This window comes from Mytilus galloprovincialis, chromosome 7 (assembly GCF_965363235.1).
Source record: "Mytilus galloprovincialis chromosome 7, xbMytGall1.hap1.1, whole genome shotgun sequence".
Classification (NCBI taxonomy): Eukaryota; Metazoa; Mollusca; class Bivalvia; order Mytilida; family Mytilidae; genus Mytilus; species Mytilus galloprovincialis.
In genome coordinates, this window is record NC_134844.1 from 37,001,883 (window position 1) to 37,018,281 (window position 16,399).

Consider the following 16,399-nt stretch of genomic DNA (forward strand, 5'->3'; position numbering starts at 1 on the left):
ATTTTGAAAAGTTCCTTATTGCATCCCATATTTGTACATATAAAACTTAAAATTTGCATATTTAAGTAATTTGGTTACCATAATTACATTTGTACACGTAGCCGGCCAGTCAAGGATTCCGTTTCTTGTATGCCGTTAATCAAGTAACAATGTTTGGTCTGTTTGGCGGTAAGTTTTTATCCTTTAAAAATGAAAGGCAGGAAAACAATTAGCTCGGATTGTAATGCAAGTATAACTATTTTTCAACAGACCTTTCAAATGCAGCTTTAAAGTTTTATTAATAGCCACAAAGAGATAAATCATTGTTGTTTCTGTTGAGTATTTGCTTATTGACAATTATTCAAAATCGTGTATTTTTCTTTAAAGGCAATATCTCTATAGGTGTTAAATACGAGTATTATATATATAGCTTATTATATCCTCGAAAGTGGGAAATTAGCATGTGAATGTTTGTTAATTCAATGGAGTTAAGTTGTAATGCCAAAGGGACATTAGTTATTCGTGATTATATGGTGAAAAGCTCCCTATTTGTTTGAAAACCCCTTATTCAGGTCGCTGTAGAGAAGCCCCTGTACATCTAGATGCAGTGAAACCCTTAATCATGTCTTTATAGTGAAGCGTATACTAGTATGTTTATACAGTGAAACTCTTGTACATCATTACATGTCTATGCGGTGACACCCTTGTACAAGTCTAGGTGGTAAAACGTACATGTTGATGTAGTGATGCCCTTGTTCATGTATATGCAGTGATGCTCTTGTACAAGTCTATGTGGTGAAACGTACATGTCGATGCAGTGATACTCTTGTACACGTCTATTTAGCAGCTGACTATGTGTTGTGGTTTTTTTTTTCGTTATTAAAGGCCGTACAAATGTCTTCAGGGTCGGAATAAAACAATGTTCTGTATTTTTCACGAAAGAACATAATAAATGAAACAATGAGACATGATTACAAATGATTTTAGTTTTAAAACAGTTCAAAAGGATATTTTAACAATATGGTATTATATGTAAAACACCTTGCAGTATTTTGTTTATTTAAAGTACGATCGTTGGTAGCCGTCTGTCATTATTGTTTAATGTTATTTATTTAAATCTGACTTTTAGTTGACGCTTTTGAATTGCTTTACATTTTCTATTCAAGAGCGTGTTATAACTTACTATAGGGTATAAAAAGGTCGGCTCTTGATTTCATACATCGATACAGCATCAAATTTCTATACTGATGATTTTAAATTTATACAAACATAAGACTTTTAAATATGACCCGCATCTGAAATAAATTATTTTCATGGCGAAAAATGGACCAATAATTTAATATTTCTATGAATATTTAAGCAATTACAAAAAGAATTATATTAATCTACTACTGTATCAAGGATAGGTTACTTCACCATCCTTCTTCGAGTAGAATATTCGTCAGGCTTTATTTTTCCCCGCACGTTTACCACGTCTCTGATATATTTTTTTTATCCTGTATTGTCAGTCATCGATATCGTTATGTCGATATTTTCAAGCAACGAAAACGTTGTATTTTTTTTTAATAATTATATATCATCCACGATCAATGGTCAAAGGGTGCACAGGAACATGCAGAATTCTCAAAAAAATTATATTCCCGAACACAAACAAACGAACGACGACCAATGATTACAGACTACTGACTTGAGTCAGGAACCTACATAATGTGGCGGGGTTAAACATGTTAGCGGCTACCCAACCCTCCTCTAACCTGGGACAGTGGCATAACAGAGCAACATATGAAAAAAGTAAAAAAATCGATCTAAAAGGCTTAACTCATCAGATGAATACAAATATAAATGTATTTAATAAAAATACAGATTGGACGTGGCAGGGTACTTATACATCCCCCACAACAAAACATGCATTTTCTTATAATGAAATGAATATAAAAGATCTGTTTATATAGTATGTAAACATAGAATGTTACTATAATAAATACGTATATGCATGGAAAGATATCTAAGGAAGTTTATGTATCTAGAACATGTATGTAGAAGTAGTTGGGTTTATTGGTTGTTGTTATGAAACATTAGAAGAAGTAAACAAAACAAAGCAGAACTATTGTTCAGTGACATACATTTCCTAGGATTGTCCTTTTTTTTTTAATTGAAATCCCAAAATATCCAATCATACGTTTAGGTTATTTTGGGTTTAAACCGGACTTACCCAATTACATTATAATGTTGCTATTGTCGTTAATAAACAGGATATAGCATATTCTTAAATAAACCCGGAATTCAAACATTCGATAGTAATTAATATCAATTAATGAATTGACTACGATTGACAGACGAAATCCAGGGTCAATGGAAGACTATTTAACATAATTTTATATTTTAACGCGTTGTGATGAATTATAGTTCATGTAAAGTGCACTTTTTGGTGTTGTCGGTTTCCCCTGAGATTTTCCGCATCTGCACTTTTCAAAAAAAAAATGTTATAAATCAAATATGAGAATTTGAATCAAATCTGTGAACCTGAATATGACAGCTAGTGTCCCTTTCAAATATAAACAATGAAAATAAAGATTTCTTCATAACTTGACACATAATATTTGAACCTTTTTGGTCACACTTTGATTAGTTCAAAGGTGTAATGTTACACGATTAAAATACAGTAACACGGAAGAGCAGATTAACTATAAGCAACTCAATAATTTTACAGAACAAAACGATAGTAAAAATATATCATTTATAAAATTCATGAGGTCTAACTTTAACATTTATCACATGGAAAGAGGACTAAATCATATGGAGATGGTAGTCGAAAGTTACATTATTGCTAACTGTAAAGGTACTTATCTGAAATCCAAGATGGTGGCAGTATTGCAACATAAGTGCAATGTGAAGATACTCACAAGAGCTTCTTCTTTGAAACGAATACCGTGTTTGCCTTGATGAAACTCAGTAAAGAATAATATGTGTGCATGATTTTGACGCTTATTGTTCATTTAGAAGTCTACCTAACATGTCATCAATCATAAATAACGAAAAGATATAAAAAAAAAAAAAAAAAAAAAAAAAAAAAAAAAACCAACAGGCAGAGCAGAAACTGCTTATCCGTCAGAAGCACATGAATTCAACCCTGGGTTTTAGTTGGGTTTGTAGTGCTCATTCCTTAGTTTCATATTTTGTGTTTTGTAGCCTATTTTTTTTGTCATGCAGTTTGACTAATGAGTTTTAAATGTTCCCTCGTATCGTCCGCTTTTTTTCTAAATTCACGGTTATTCCGACACGAATAATAAAAAGAGATAAACAAATGTGAAATTATAGGGTTTTCATGCACAATTGATCCGGATTCACCTGTAGTAAATGATGGGTTTTGCATATTGCATGTCATAAAACAATTACAATGGAAGTATTTGTGAATGCAAAAGGGGTTTTTAAATAAACGTACGTGTAACAACATGATATATTTTCTGCCTGTAAACAACTGTGCATGTATGTAATGAAATGCAATCACATTGCGGCCCTTTTCCGGTTGCTTCTTTTAACAAATCATTGTATAGTGAAATGAATGTTTATGAGTTATTTTTTTTGGATCCGGATTGCAATTACATGTAGGTTTCTTGACGTGTTAAAATTGTGCAGTACTTTCCCGGAGTGCATTTTATACATATGCATTCAGAATAAGATTTTATATAATAGGTGTTTTTAAACTCAATGAAATATTATTGAAAGAATATAGCTTTGCTATATGGCTGTTTAAAATTTATAAAGTTTACACAATTTCGTTCATTATGATACAATCCGTTTTTAATGATTTTCAAATGAATAAGTCAAACTTCTTATATAGAATATAACTAATAAAAACTGCTTTACGAGTGATTGATTGATTTTCGTCTGCTTAGCTTGTAGAAAAAGATTAAAAAAAATCAAAAGGGTAGGTTCTACAAATTTGGACAACCTGAATGAAGGGTGGGAATTTCAACTGACACTGGAAAATGAGGGAATGTAAGATGGGGATACAAACAAAAAACCTTTCGACAGCCCGCCTTTTAATGTCTATTCATCGATTCTTTAATGTACAAAACGTATCCCGGATTTATAATCCTAATTCTGACTTATCGTGGCAGCGTATTTATACATCCTGCAATACAAAAAAAAAAATACGGACCTCGCACTGTCGGATGGAAGAAGTCAGAAGATAGGCTGTATTTCTATATCCAAATCAACCCTTTGGGATACAAAAAAGTTTATATATTTGGTGGGGGCGTAGTGGTATTTTATCCATAATACAAAAGTAATAAGATTATGTAAGAATTGTAAGAATGTTAATCAGCTTACAGTTCCAAACATCAAAGGAGAGAAAATGAAGACTTACAGGTCACATCTCGGGATAAAACATTGAAACAAGATCCGTCATTAAAGAAATAAAAGGCCATTTACTTCATCATCGAAAATGTGATAAAAAATCAATCTCATCAGGCGTCCGTTCATCAGGAACAACATCCCTGTTTGATGTTCGTGATTTTTATTATTATGAGACTTTGTATACATTTTTATTCCCTTAAATGTTACATTTTTTATGGAATATTATGTTCATTTGAAGTTTGGGAAAGACCTACAGGAGTACATAGCTTGTGTCCACAACTCATTTTTAAAGTTTTCAGTTGTATGTGATTCGTTATAATTCATTTGAAAGATTACGTTCTATAAGACCCTAATATGTAAATGTTCGTACGGCTATTTTTTTTATTTTTTTTTTTATACATTAAAAAATAGAAAAAAGGCGAGCAAGAGAGCAAGTCTAATTATATGAACTGTATTGGTGTTTGTTGGATTTTTTATTTACATATAGCTAAGAATCAAGGGAAACCTAAAATTACGTTGGAATGAAATGCACATTCACTGTTACCACATTGGATCATATTTAGAACTTTTCATGACTTTTTTCTATCATATTGTCTTTTAGAGTGTTGTTATCGCAACTTCATTTTTTTGTAACGTGACGCTGATGTATCATTAACTTATATATCCTTTAAGTAATAGTCTCAAGAATGTCCCTTAAACTTATGATTTTAATACTATAAGGAATATTACTACATCAACCTGTATAAGTGATACAACAGTAAATAAATAACATAGATATATGAAGATGTGGTATGAGTGCAAATGAGAAAACTCTCCATCCAAGTCACAATTTATTAAAGTAAACCATTATAGGTCAAAGTACGGTCTTCAACATTGAGCCTAGGTTCACACCGAACAGCAAGCTATAAAGGGCCCTAAAATTACTAATGTTACAGCATTCAAACGGGACATGCACATAAAGAAACCCACTCTTAAACATGATCATTGATCACTGCACATTAAAACATAACAAATTTAAATTGTTTTTCTTTACATTGTCCAGTATCAACACTATGATTGAATGCATTATCTGTAACGCTTGTTTGCATTGTCAATGCACTAATCAAAGCACATTGCATAATATATAAAGCTTCAACTGTAATTTTATACTAGTAACCGAATACTTTTTTTTATATACAAAATCGCTTTTTCCACGAAATCAATTTGTTAAGGGACCCTTTTTGCTTTCACGAAATTGTACTTTTGGCGTCGCCGCAACTTTTATTATACCGCGATTTACCTAGCGTCTGTCCGTAGATGACATGTGAATGTCGCCTCAGTCTCAATACAATTATTTTTAACATGCCCCTTTCCAATTTTTTTTATTACAGATCATGACATTTTTTAACACAGCTTGTAATGCTAGATGTTAGAAACCCATTAATCTATAATCTGATACCGTACGTGTGCCTTGACGTTCGGAGTACTTCATCCACGATATTTGTAAACAATACGTTCGGAATACTTATCCGACAATATTAGTAAACAATAGAAAATCAGATCCATTTCATTGCGATAGCATCACTTTAAATTGAAACCGTTTTCTAAAATACAATTTATCGTCGCTGTCGTAGATATCTCATCCCTTCGGTTTTCTTTGTTTACAACATCCCTTGACTTGACAAAAACAACGTTTTAATAGAATATAGTGTCATTAATAGTATTTCATCTCACGACTAACAAAATAAAAACAATTTACATCTTTAAAAGATACAAGATAGCAAGCAATCTAAAAGACGAATAAATACTTAAAATGGTTTCTGATATAGTGCTTAAAGCCTTTGACTGATAAATTCTAAATAATTTAAAAATGACCAAATTATGACATTTCATCGTACCAAATAATTTATGTATGTGCACATCTCGAGGTGCACATAAAACCTTTATCACCTGTAATTTCAATGAAATACATGTCTAGTATGCTTACTGGAAATACAAGTTTTAGAAATATGGTTATATGATTAGTCCAAATATGGCTGAAAAATAGGTTTATATACATGTATATGTGTATTCGGATTGAGGTTTTTTAAGAACGAGTTCGTTACCGTTGGCGGATCCAGAACTTTTTGCGGGGGGGGGGGGGGGGGGGGGGGGCTCAAGTCACGCTTCAATGATTCCCTATATTATCAACCAAATTTTCCCACGAAAGGGGGCCAGGGCCCCAGGCCCCCTGGATCCGCCTATGGTTACTGTCTTGTAGATTCGAAGAAGAACATAACCGACTGTATCGATGACATCATAATCCTTGAGCCGACCAAATCAAAGTTTACAAAAGTTATCACATTGCATTTCTAAATAATTTTATTTTGATGCAATATATTCTTTAAATCAATCTGACAAACATATTAACCCATATCGTATCTGCCACTCAGTTTATGCAAAATATTAGCCGTTTATCACAATATGAACCTTTTTAATGCTCGTTCGCTACTCTAATTTCCTAGAGATAATTAATCTTTTGACTTGCAACTGAGATATCCACTTACAAAACACTAAAATGCAACAAATTAAAAAAAATGAATTAAAACCTGTTTCGATTGTGGGGCAATGAAGCACTGTGCAATGAAGCGTACTATATGCATGACAGAAAACATATACCTTGCAGATTGAAAATGTGCAAATGATTAATGATTAAATTATAGGCAGTGGCTATTCGTCCGGCTAGCCGGACAAATAGTCAAAAATGTCTATTCATCCGGCAAGCCGGACAAATAGCATTTTTACGGTTTTTCGCTATTTGTCCGGCCAAATATATAATGATGAAGATATAACATCGTGTTTTGAAGGTTTTGAATGAAGCACGGGTTGTTTTATAATATATTGTCTAACCTCGGATTATGAAAAAAAAACTCATTCTTTAAAAAAAAAACAAAAAAACTATACATTTGATTCAGATTTTTTTTATTCTAAAGGAACTTGGGTATTGGGTGGGCGGGTGGGGGGGGGGATGCAAAAATGATTCTCTCTTTTGTTGTTCTGCCTATGAATTTCCTGTAAGGTAAATAGTCGGGTCAATTATTATTGGCTTCATCTATAATTTCAAAAGGTCCTGAATTTATAGTTTCTGTGAAGTTTGGTTAAAGTTAGGTCCCCATATGATTATGTACGATTCTTCATTTAAATTGTTCGGCGATTTTTAATTCATATGAAATTTGAGAATGGCAGGCACGTGTAACCTGTACCCAAAAGTAGGATTGTGTTTTCGATAAGATTTTTTTAAGAAAAAAATGTATATTAGATACAACAGAAAAAGGGGGGATACCAAAACCCTGGTGTCATATTCCCAGTCCAGGCATATCAGTATGTTAATAGATCTGCGTTGTAGTATAACTAAAAAATAATGCATCCAAGCAAGTTTGATATAGTATTTTTCCGAATGCGTTTTGCCTCCATAAGGTAAATGGGGGTAAATCATCAATTTCACTTTAATTTCAGGCTTATTCCTCACAGTTAACATATATCACTTCTATAGACATTTGTTTAAAGCAATCACATTCTCTCTGGTTTTCTCTGTGACATCTTTAAATATGAATCACGATCTCCAATTCTCAACACGTCCATTGCATACGCGCTTGTGTTATCCGACACCGCGTGTGTTATCCGACACCTCATCCGGGACACTTTCCACGTCACATGACACTTTTATTGCTATTGAATATTTGCGCATCCGCAGACGGATGGCCGGACGAATAGAGATTTTTAACTATTCGTCCGGCTAGCCGGACGAATAGACACTCCGTAAATTATAACTAAACTAGATATCTGTTCGCTTTGTCAGTAACAACGCAATAAGATCAGATGTTTCAACAATGATTTTTATAAAATTATTTTGGAAATATGTTCCCAAAAAAACAGTGATCTCTAATGTCTGCTAATACTGGTTCATTTGAAAAAAATCTGACGAAACCCAAGAACCAATAAAAACATTAGTCGTAAAAATACAAACAAGACTGTATCCTCGTAATCTCCTCAATAAAATATAGCAAAAATAGTATATACGGAAAGAAAATTATTGCAAGTTTAATAAACTATTGAATCTTTAATGATGTGCTTTTGAATAAAAACTTTTTTGTTTGAACCGTTGTTGAGAGGTATTTGTAGGTAATTATATAATGACATACATGTATATATATATATGTAGTACGACGCTAGATTAAAACTGACGAGGAAAGGTAACACACGGCCACTGAAAGCTTTATTTTAGAGCCCAGGTGGTCGTGTGGTCTAGTGGGACGGCTGCAGTGCAGGCGATTTGGTGTCACGATATCACAGTAGCATGGGTTCGAATCCCGGCGAGGGAAGAACAAAAAATTTGCGAAAGCAAATTTACAGATCTAACATTGTTGGGTTGATGTTTAGACGAGTTGTATATACATAATGTACACAGCCATGTATCACCATCATTGATGGCGATCCGATGGATACATCTGTTGTAGAGTTGTCACTGACTCAGACGTACTTATGAATATAATTATTTTCTGTGACTGTATCTTACATTAATTTGTAGGATCCTTTACTATAGATAATTGAGCTGATCTGTAACAATAACATCTCCATGCCTTATATATCAAGTAATGTAGTACGCCGCTAGATTAAAACTGACGAGGAAAGGTTTTTTTTTTTTTTTTTTTTTTTTTTTAAATTTATCATATTTTATTGAAATCTGTACATTTGTTAGTTTTAAAACATCAAGTACCGGTACCTTATCCCGGCCTCGTTAACATTAGTAAATATCATATTTATACAGTTGTTAGTATTTGTTAGTATTATACATTCAATTTTCAATATTTGAAAAAAAAATAAAAAATATATACCATTTCAGTATTTTCAAAAAGAAAGAAGTTTACCATTAAGATTTTCAAACATAATTATCTGTATAACAAATGCACAGGTTTTTGAAAATATATATATATATTGTTTTTTACATTAAATTTCTTTTTTTCTTATTTGCACATGAACATAATAATTTACACACATTTGTATGCATAATAGTTATGTACACTAAAAAGAAGATAATATATTTAATAGACACAGCTGTTTTTAGTTTGATACAATGCAGATATGAAATATATACATTAGATGTAGAGTCTATTTGGTTTTTGGTTTTTATGATAATAAAGGAGTCCAGGGGTTCCAGCAGTTTTCTGCCCTACTGAGTAATTTATTTTTATAGAATATATTTTTTCTATTAATAAGTTTTCCTTTAAATAATTTTTAAGTGCTGACGAGGAAAGGTAACACACGGCCACCGAAAATTTTATTTTTGTGAAGCCCAGGTGGTCGTGTGGTCTAGCGGGACAGCTACAGTTCAAGCGATTTGGTGTCACGATATCTCAGTAGCATGGGTTCGAATCCCGATGCGAGAAGAACAAAAAATTTGCGAAAGCAAATTTACAGGTCTAACATTGTTGGGTTGATGTTTAGACGAGTTGTATATATATATTTAAATTTATATCAAGATCCATTTTGTTACATCTTGTGATCAATTTTATTTGGCAATCGCCAATGGCAGTCAGTAGGGTTAAAGAACATCAGTTGTTCGACCTGTTAGTAAAATGCGTTTTGTTTAAATATACTTTTTTCACTTTTTTGGTCTTTTGGAAAATGTTGTTTGTGCTGTTTTTAGACCCTTCTACAACGAAATTTGTTTTACATGCACACGTATAAAAATTGCGGTTTTTATCCAACGCAAGCATAGGTTTGAACGTAGTTTTCAACTTGGACTCGTTTATATATATATATCGGTATTGTTACACAATCTTTTAGACTCTTATAATTTTTCCTGTTTGTGTAGTATTGTCAACTTTGATGATCCAATACCTATTAAGTTTACTGGTTGGTAGATTCTTTTAGACTCTATATATATATAAATTGAAAACTACGTACATATATATATATATATATATATATATATATATATATATAAATGGGTTTGACACCCGCAATCATATCATATCTTCTTGTTTCTTTATAACTGGTTAGCTTTCCTATTAATTTAGTATATTTTTACATTGTGCAATAGATATGGTTCAAAATACACTGAACTAACATAAAAGATAACCCGCTCAACAATATAAAAGATACTGTTACAATGTATGTTTCTTCCGGAAGGACCATGACTGGCGCGTGTCTAGATATTTTGATTTTTAACTCGCTGAAATTTGAGTCTTGAAGATTAAATATATACCATATCCAAAATCTTGACGAGGGCACTTTATTTTTTATTCATGATACACATGTCCAAAAGAGATATTTGAAGTTCAAAAACAAAAACCACACTCTTTCATTAAAAAGAACAATTGTGTTTAACAATTGTTGTTTTAATGCATATTGCTTATAGTTGCTTTAAAATATTTCACTTAATTAATTTTGTGAAAAGATATAACTGTACATTAATGTTGTTCCAAACTCACTGAAAAGTGCTTAAAAAAGTAGTTTCAGAATGTTTGCTTTCCAATACGTTCAACAAAGTTTTACTTTTAGGCATACTTTATTTTTTTTTGCGTGTGTTGGAGTTGTAGCTCAATAATATATAAGCCCACAGATAACTGTATCATTTACTTAAAACCGCGGAGTGTTCACTTATAAATTAATTAACATTCTCGATACTGATTTGATATTTAAAATTTACTGTAATTTCATCTGAAGTGACAATTAAATAATAGACACCAGGCACGCGAACCAATAGATATGGTTCAAAATACACTGAACTAACATAAAAGATAACCCGCTCAACAATATAAAAGATACTGTTACAATGTATGTTTCTTCCGGAAGGACCATGACTGGCGCGTGTCTAGATATTTTGATTTTTAACTCGCTGAAATTTGAGTCTTGAAGATTAAATACCTTTGCTCGTGAATGGTGGTACTTTGAATGAGGACAGGAACACCACATCTCTACATATTTTTTCATTTCAAAATTTAAACATTAATACTTTCGACTCATATTTGCATTTTGTGGTAAAACATTATTCCTGCAATTTTTATCTAAAATTGCATACCCAGAGTTAAAGTACACCAAGACTAAATAGGTAAATAAAACAAATTGTGTCAAAGCCTTCACGAACTTAAAAAAATGTTACAAAGAGAAAAAAAATACGATATCGTATCTATTTTGTCTATTTATATTGAAGAATCGGATATAACGCTTCCCTAATTGGCGAAAAAAGCAGTTAAGCAGCTGTATTAATAATCTGTTTATTTTAATTTGTCTTTCTAACACAAAGCTTGTATAACACTTTTGTCTATTTGTGTTAGAATGCTTGACTAACAATTTGCATATCAGTATAATTTCTTAGAAAAGAAGATGTGCGCCATGTTGGGAGCAGTCTATAAAAATCATAAAACATTTAAATCAACATCAACTATGAAAAATAATTTGCACAATTCTAAAAATTTCCAGTTTCAATAGTTTCCGATGTTGACCTTGAGATGACAATGAATGATCTGTTTCCATGATTTACTCTGCAAGCAATCAATGTTGTTAAATACAATGGCGTACACCTGTTGGTTTTTATCTCACATTTCTTCCTAGAATTCTTAAATTAAGTTATAGTCAATTTTTAGATTTCCAACTTCGGTAAATTTAAATGTTGATTGCCTAAAATAGACAAAACGGACCTTAAATGCTCACTTTAAAATATATCAATATGAGCGTAGAAACGTTAGACTTTCCCGTCTTAAACGTACCCGATTTGGATATTTTGGAGTCAGGATTCGGAAACGGTAAGAATTAAGCAATTCATATTAAAACACCATCATGTGTATATCAATGTTGATATATCCAAATAAATTATGTTTGTTAACAGGTAGATATTAAACTTAAAAAAACCAATCTTTATGTGTCAAACCTTGTATATGTTAACCTATAAAAGCCCTAAGAATAGCTAAGGAACTTTAAAAAATATCTTAGTTTTTAGTGGTGTCTAGTAAGTTGCTCAGTCTGTAGTCATTTTCTTTTTCTTTTTTTTTGACTTGGCATTGTCAGTTTGTACTTGTATATATCTACAGGATTGTTTTTACCGTTTAATGTGATAAGGTACCCACTAGTGATTTCTCGATATCGCATTTTCAGCTTTAACACAGCTCCCTAAATAACACGATATATTATATATACATTCACTTTGATAAATGACTTCAATATTTTTTTATTATGACCTAATCTGAGTCAATTTAATACATTTAAAAACAATATTGAACATAGAATTATTTTTTCGTGCAGACAAGTACAAACGTCATATTACATAATTAGTGGGCCAAATCAAAGTACTAAATACATTTTACCTACATTCCATCTTTCTTCAAAAGATACAATTCATTTTGAATGAACATAAAGTCAGATTTTTTGTATCAAGACTCTTACAATAAATTAGTCTTAAATTAGAAAAAAAAGAACTGAAAATTTTACTTGAATAGAAATTTGTTATTTTTTAAACAATCTATATTTAGAGGGTTACTATTTTCGATGTTTTACTTTTTACAATGGATTTTTTTAATAGTTTTTCGACGATATACTTTCGCTCGACAATTCAAAGGTTAGAAGATGTCACCCTTACAGTCATTTTAAAATCACTTTCATTCATTCTGCATTTGAAAATATGTACCGATAATGCTGCTGCTGTCTTTCTGGTCAACTGGTCTAATTCAGTCCGGTCCAACTACAAGTGTTTCTCGAAAGAAGGGTGATATAAGATTGGAAATTTTATGTCGTTATTATTTTTATATAATTTCACATAAATTGTTAGACAATAAATCAACAAAAAAGGTATTCGATGACAACATTCAATTTCAAGAATCTGTTTCGAATACTAATTTCGTAATCGCTTTTCCTAAATGGTTGTGTGAATCAATGAGTTCACCAGAGACTATTTACGCCAAACTATTCCGTGACTTCGACAATTATTCAGAAGAATCATCACAAGACCAGGCGCATTGACTTATGACGGTTGAATTCTTGCAATTCTTGTCCTTATAGCCCGGCTTATCCGAGGACAAACAAACTTGCACTAAACTCATTAAAACCACTACTTTAGACAAACACTATGAAAATCAAAGCAAATAATTGTATAAAGAAAAATGTGTAAATGATATAAGTAAGAACATTTATATTCATTTAAAACACTTATTTTTTTAATATTTTTTTTTTGAAAATGCGTTAGGTTAAATTACATAATGTCCAAATAAAATATTACATCCATATGTATAAAAAAAAATACAGATTAAATGCTTCATTTTGCAATTTACTGGGATGCAAAAGCTTTAACCGAAGCACATATTCCCTTTAATACAAATAAATTGAATAGATTCTAACTCGATGTGAAAAATATCAGCGATCATTCTTGACTTTTCTTAGAAAAGTTACCCACAACCACCTGTCATTTTCGGAGATCTTTTTCCAAAAATGCATTTTTGTTTTCACGAGCGTTCTAGTTTGTTGTTGTAAAAAGGTTTAACCGAAAAAGGCGAATCTGATGTCAATTGTTTTAAAAGCATAAACTGAGCATTAAAAGCTGGAATATTCAAAAAATAACTCGAACTTTGACTATCTATCACAGAAACCCTATTATCCTCTGAAACCAACAATGTTACTGATTTATTATATTCGATGATAGGAAATCAGGAACCATAAACTATTTTTCTACTGAAAACAAAAGCGAAATCAAAATTTATTATCCGGAAAACAACATTTTCAGTCGAATAAAGAAAAACCTTTGATATGCTGAAAATCAGATATGTTCAGTATTCAATATTAATGTCATTGCAGCGTCTAAGTTACGTTCTATGAAGACATATGACGTCTTTTTGTTTAATACACAGTTGTTGGTTCGTGCCCATTTGTCCCCTTTATGAGGTATCACAAATATGTACCTGTATCAAGATATTTTTTTGTTCACAGTAATCGCGAAATAATCTAGATACTAATAAAAGTCGGAGGATTTTTAGTTTTCAGTACAATTAACTATCTCGTCGGAACCATTGACCACATCAAAAACAAACAAATAATTTGGTATCAAAATTGCATATAATTGAGATAAAGGTACACATTCTACTCTACAATCTGCGTTTTGTAGATTGTAAATAAATGTTTTTAATGAAATATGACATACATCCATTTCTAGAAACAAAATTAGGCCGCCGTTGCTCTACTCTTTGTGGCCAATACTACGCCAAGTTAAAAGGGTGTTGGTAGAGGCAAACACCAAAGTTATTGTTCTGACAAAACCACCAATGGTTGTCATTAATTATAGATACGTATGTTTCCCTTTCTAGATTTCGACTCAAATCTGTTGTATCTTTTTTTTTTTACTCGGTACCTATACTCGAGTTTATCATTTTTGTTATACATCTGTCTACCACTAGTATTATATATCATACGTTAAGTCAAACCTTTAGATTTATTTCATTATCTTTTTTTATGCCGTTTGGTTGTTGTTTCATTGACGCGTACTCAAATTCAAATAAATAAATAGTACTATTATGCCTTCTCATTTTAGAGGAGTCTGTTTCTAGTTATAAATGTTAACCGTAATGACTCGATACAGATAAGTATGTTTTAAAAATTGAATGTTTGAAAATTACATTGATATATGTAGTGTTTCATTTTCATTTTATTTTGTTTTGTTAATTTCTATAAAGCTTTTTTTGTCGTTATGATCCCTTAACCTCGCCCTATTTAACGAAGTTTCCCTATTTTTTCGATTGGCCTGTTAAATAACGTGTTGTTCAGACTATTCTCGCCCTTATATATGAAATATTTGTCACTGGACTTTAGCAAGCAACAATTAATCAATCTTTTAAAAACCCTCTTATAATAAAAACGCATCTAACTTTGATTTTAGTAATTGTTTCAAATACCAATTGGCTCGTATTGAACATAAATCACTTTAAGTACATGTATTTCGAAAGTGTATCAATTATCTAAATAACCATTTTCTAATTGAAATGATTTTCTCTTCCTATGAAACACTTTTAGTTGATATAAACATAACCGTCTCTATTATTAGTGGCCTAATATTTTGTTCAATATTTACTATTGCGTAACATAATATTTCCTTTACATCCGTGAGTTGAATAGGAAATGACAATGACATTTTTAACATATACGTGTCAAGGTTACAACTTTAAGTTGTAAGTGACGTTTGTGTTTTAATTGAGCGGAAAATTGACGATGCAGCAAGTTTTGATTAGAAGTTGTCGCCTTTTGATTGGCTACACATTATCAAATAAAGAGCATTGAATCTGTTGCTAAAGTACAGTACTATGTTTTTTATTTATATACCTTGTTGTCACAGTAAGAAATATATCGAACGGAACATGTAATCCGTATGAGGTTGAAATTTTAGTTATGCTGATGTTATTTAGATTGCGTCATAACAAGTAATAAAAGTCTACTTAAATAACGACGTTCTTCTTTACAGCAATACATAGAGATCTTTCGTTAATCTTATAATTATATACTATATTATACATCGAAATTCAGTTAATAAAAATAAATGAAAAATTGATCAAAAATAGCAAGCGAAAAATCGCAATCCGCATAAAGAGGTTAAAATAATCAACGAAATACTTCGCAGGTAAAGGAACAACTTTAATCGATTCATGGGTGAACTTAGTTGACACGAAAAATCAAATTAGCCATGCCCCACTGGTGACACACTTTTATAATAAATACGGAAATCAGAGATACTTCATGAATTAGGAAGGCTGAACACAAATATTGATTGTACCGACAACACGCAGATACCTGCCACATTAACGGAATTTGTTGTCTTGTTGTCAGCGAACTTATTTGCAAATCTTCATGAAACATAAGCTCTAAAGTGTTGCACCAACAGAGTGATATATATATCCATGTAGCATACATGTAGATAAGTTGCAATTTTGCTACATGAAAATGAAAAATTCACAATGAAATAAATAATTTCAATAAAAAGTCATGTTAGCTTTTGTGAGGTTTTTTTTTTTCTTTCTCAACTGTCAATCTCAATTTCTATGAGTAGAATAACAATATACATTGCTAA

At 31.5% G+C, this 16,399-nt stretch overlaps 1 protein-coding gene across 3 annotated transcripts in view; it reads left to right on the forward strand.

Moving 5' to 3' along the window:
• The window catches only part of LOC143082893 (ETS-related transcription factor Elf-3-like), a 56,627-nt gene that overhangs the window by 23,932 nt on the left and 16,296 nt on the right, over window positions 1–16,399 (forward strand). The window contains exon 1 of one of the 3 annotated variants that reach the window (XM_076258877.1): window positions 12,020–12,104. The exons of the other annotated variants lie outside the window; for them this stretch is intronic. Within the exon in view, the coding sequence (XP_076114992.1) occupies window positions 12,029–12,104 (76 nt within the window). The 5' untranslated portion in view covers window positions 12,020–12,028. Of the gene's footprint in view, window positions 1–12,019; window positions 12,105–16,399 lie in introns of those variants that run through there. 3 annotated transcript variants of the gene reach the window in all.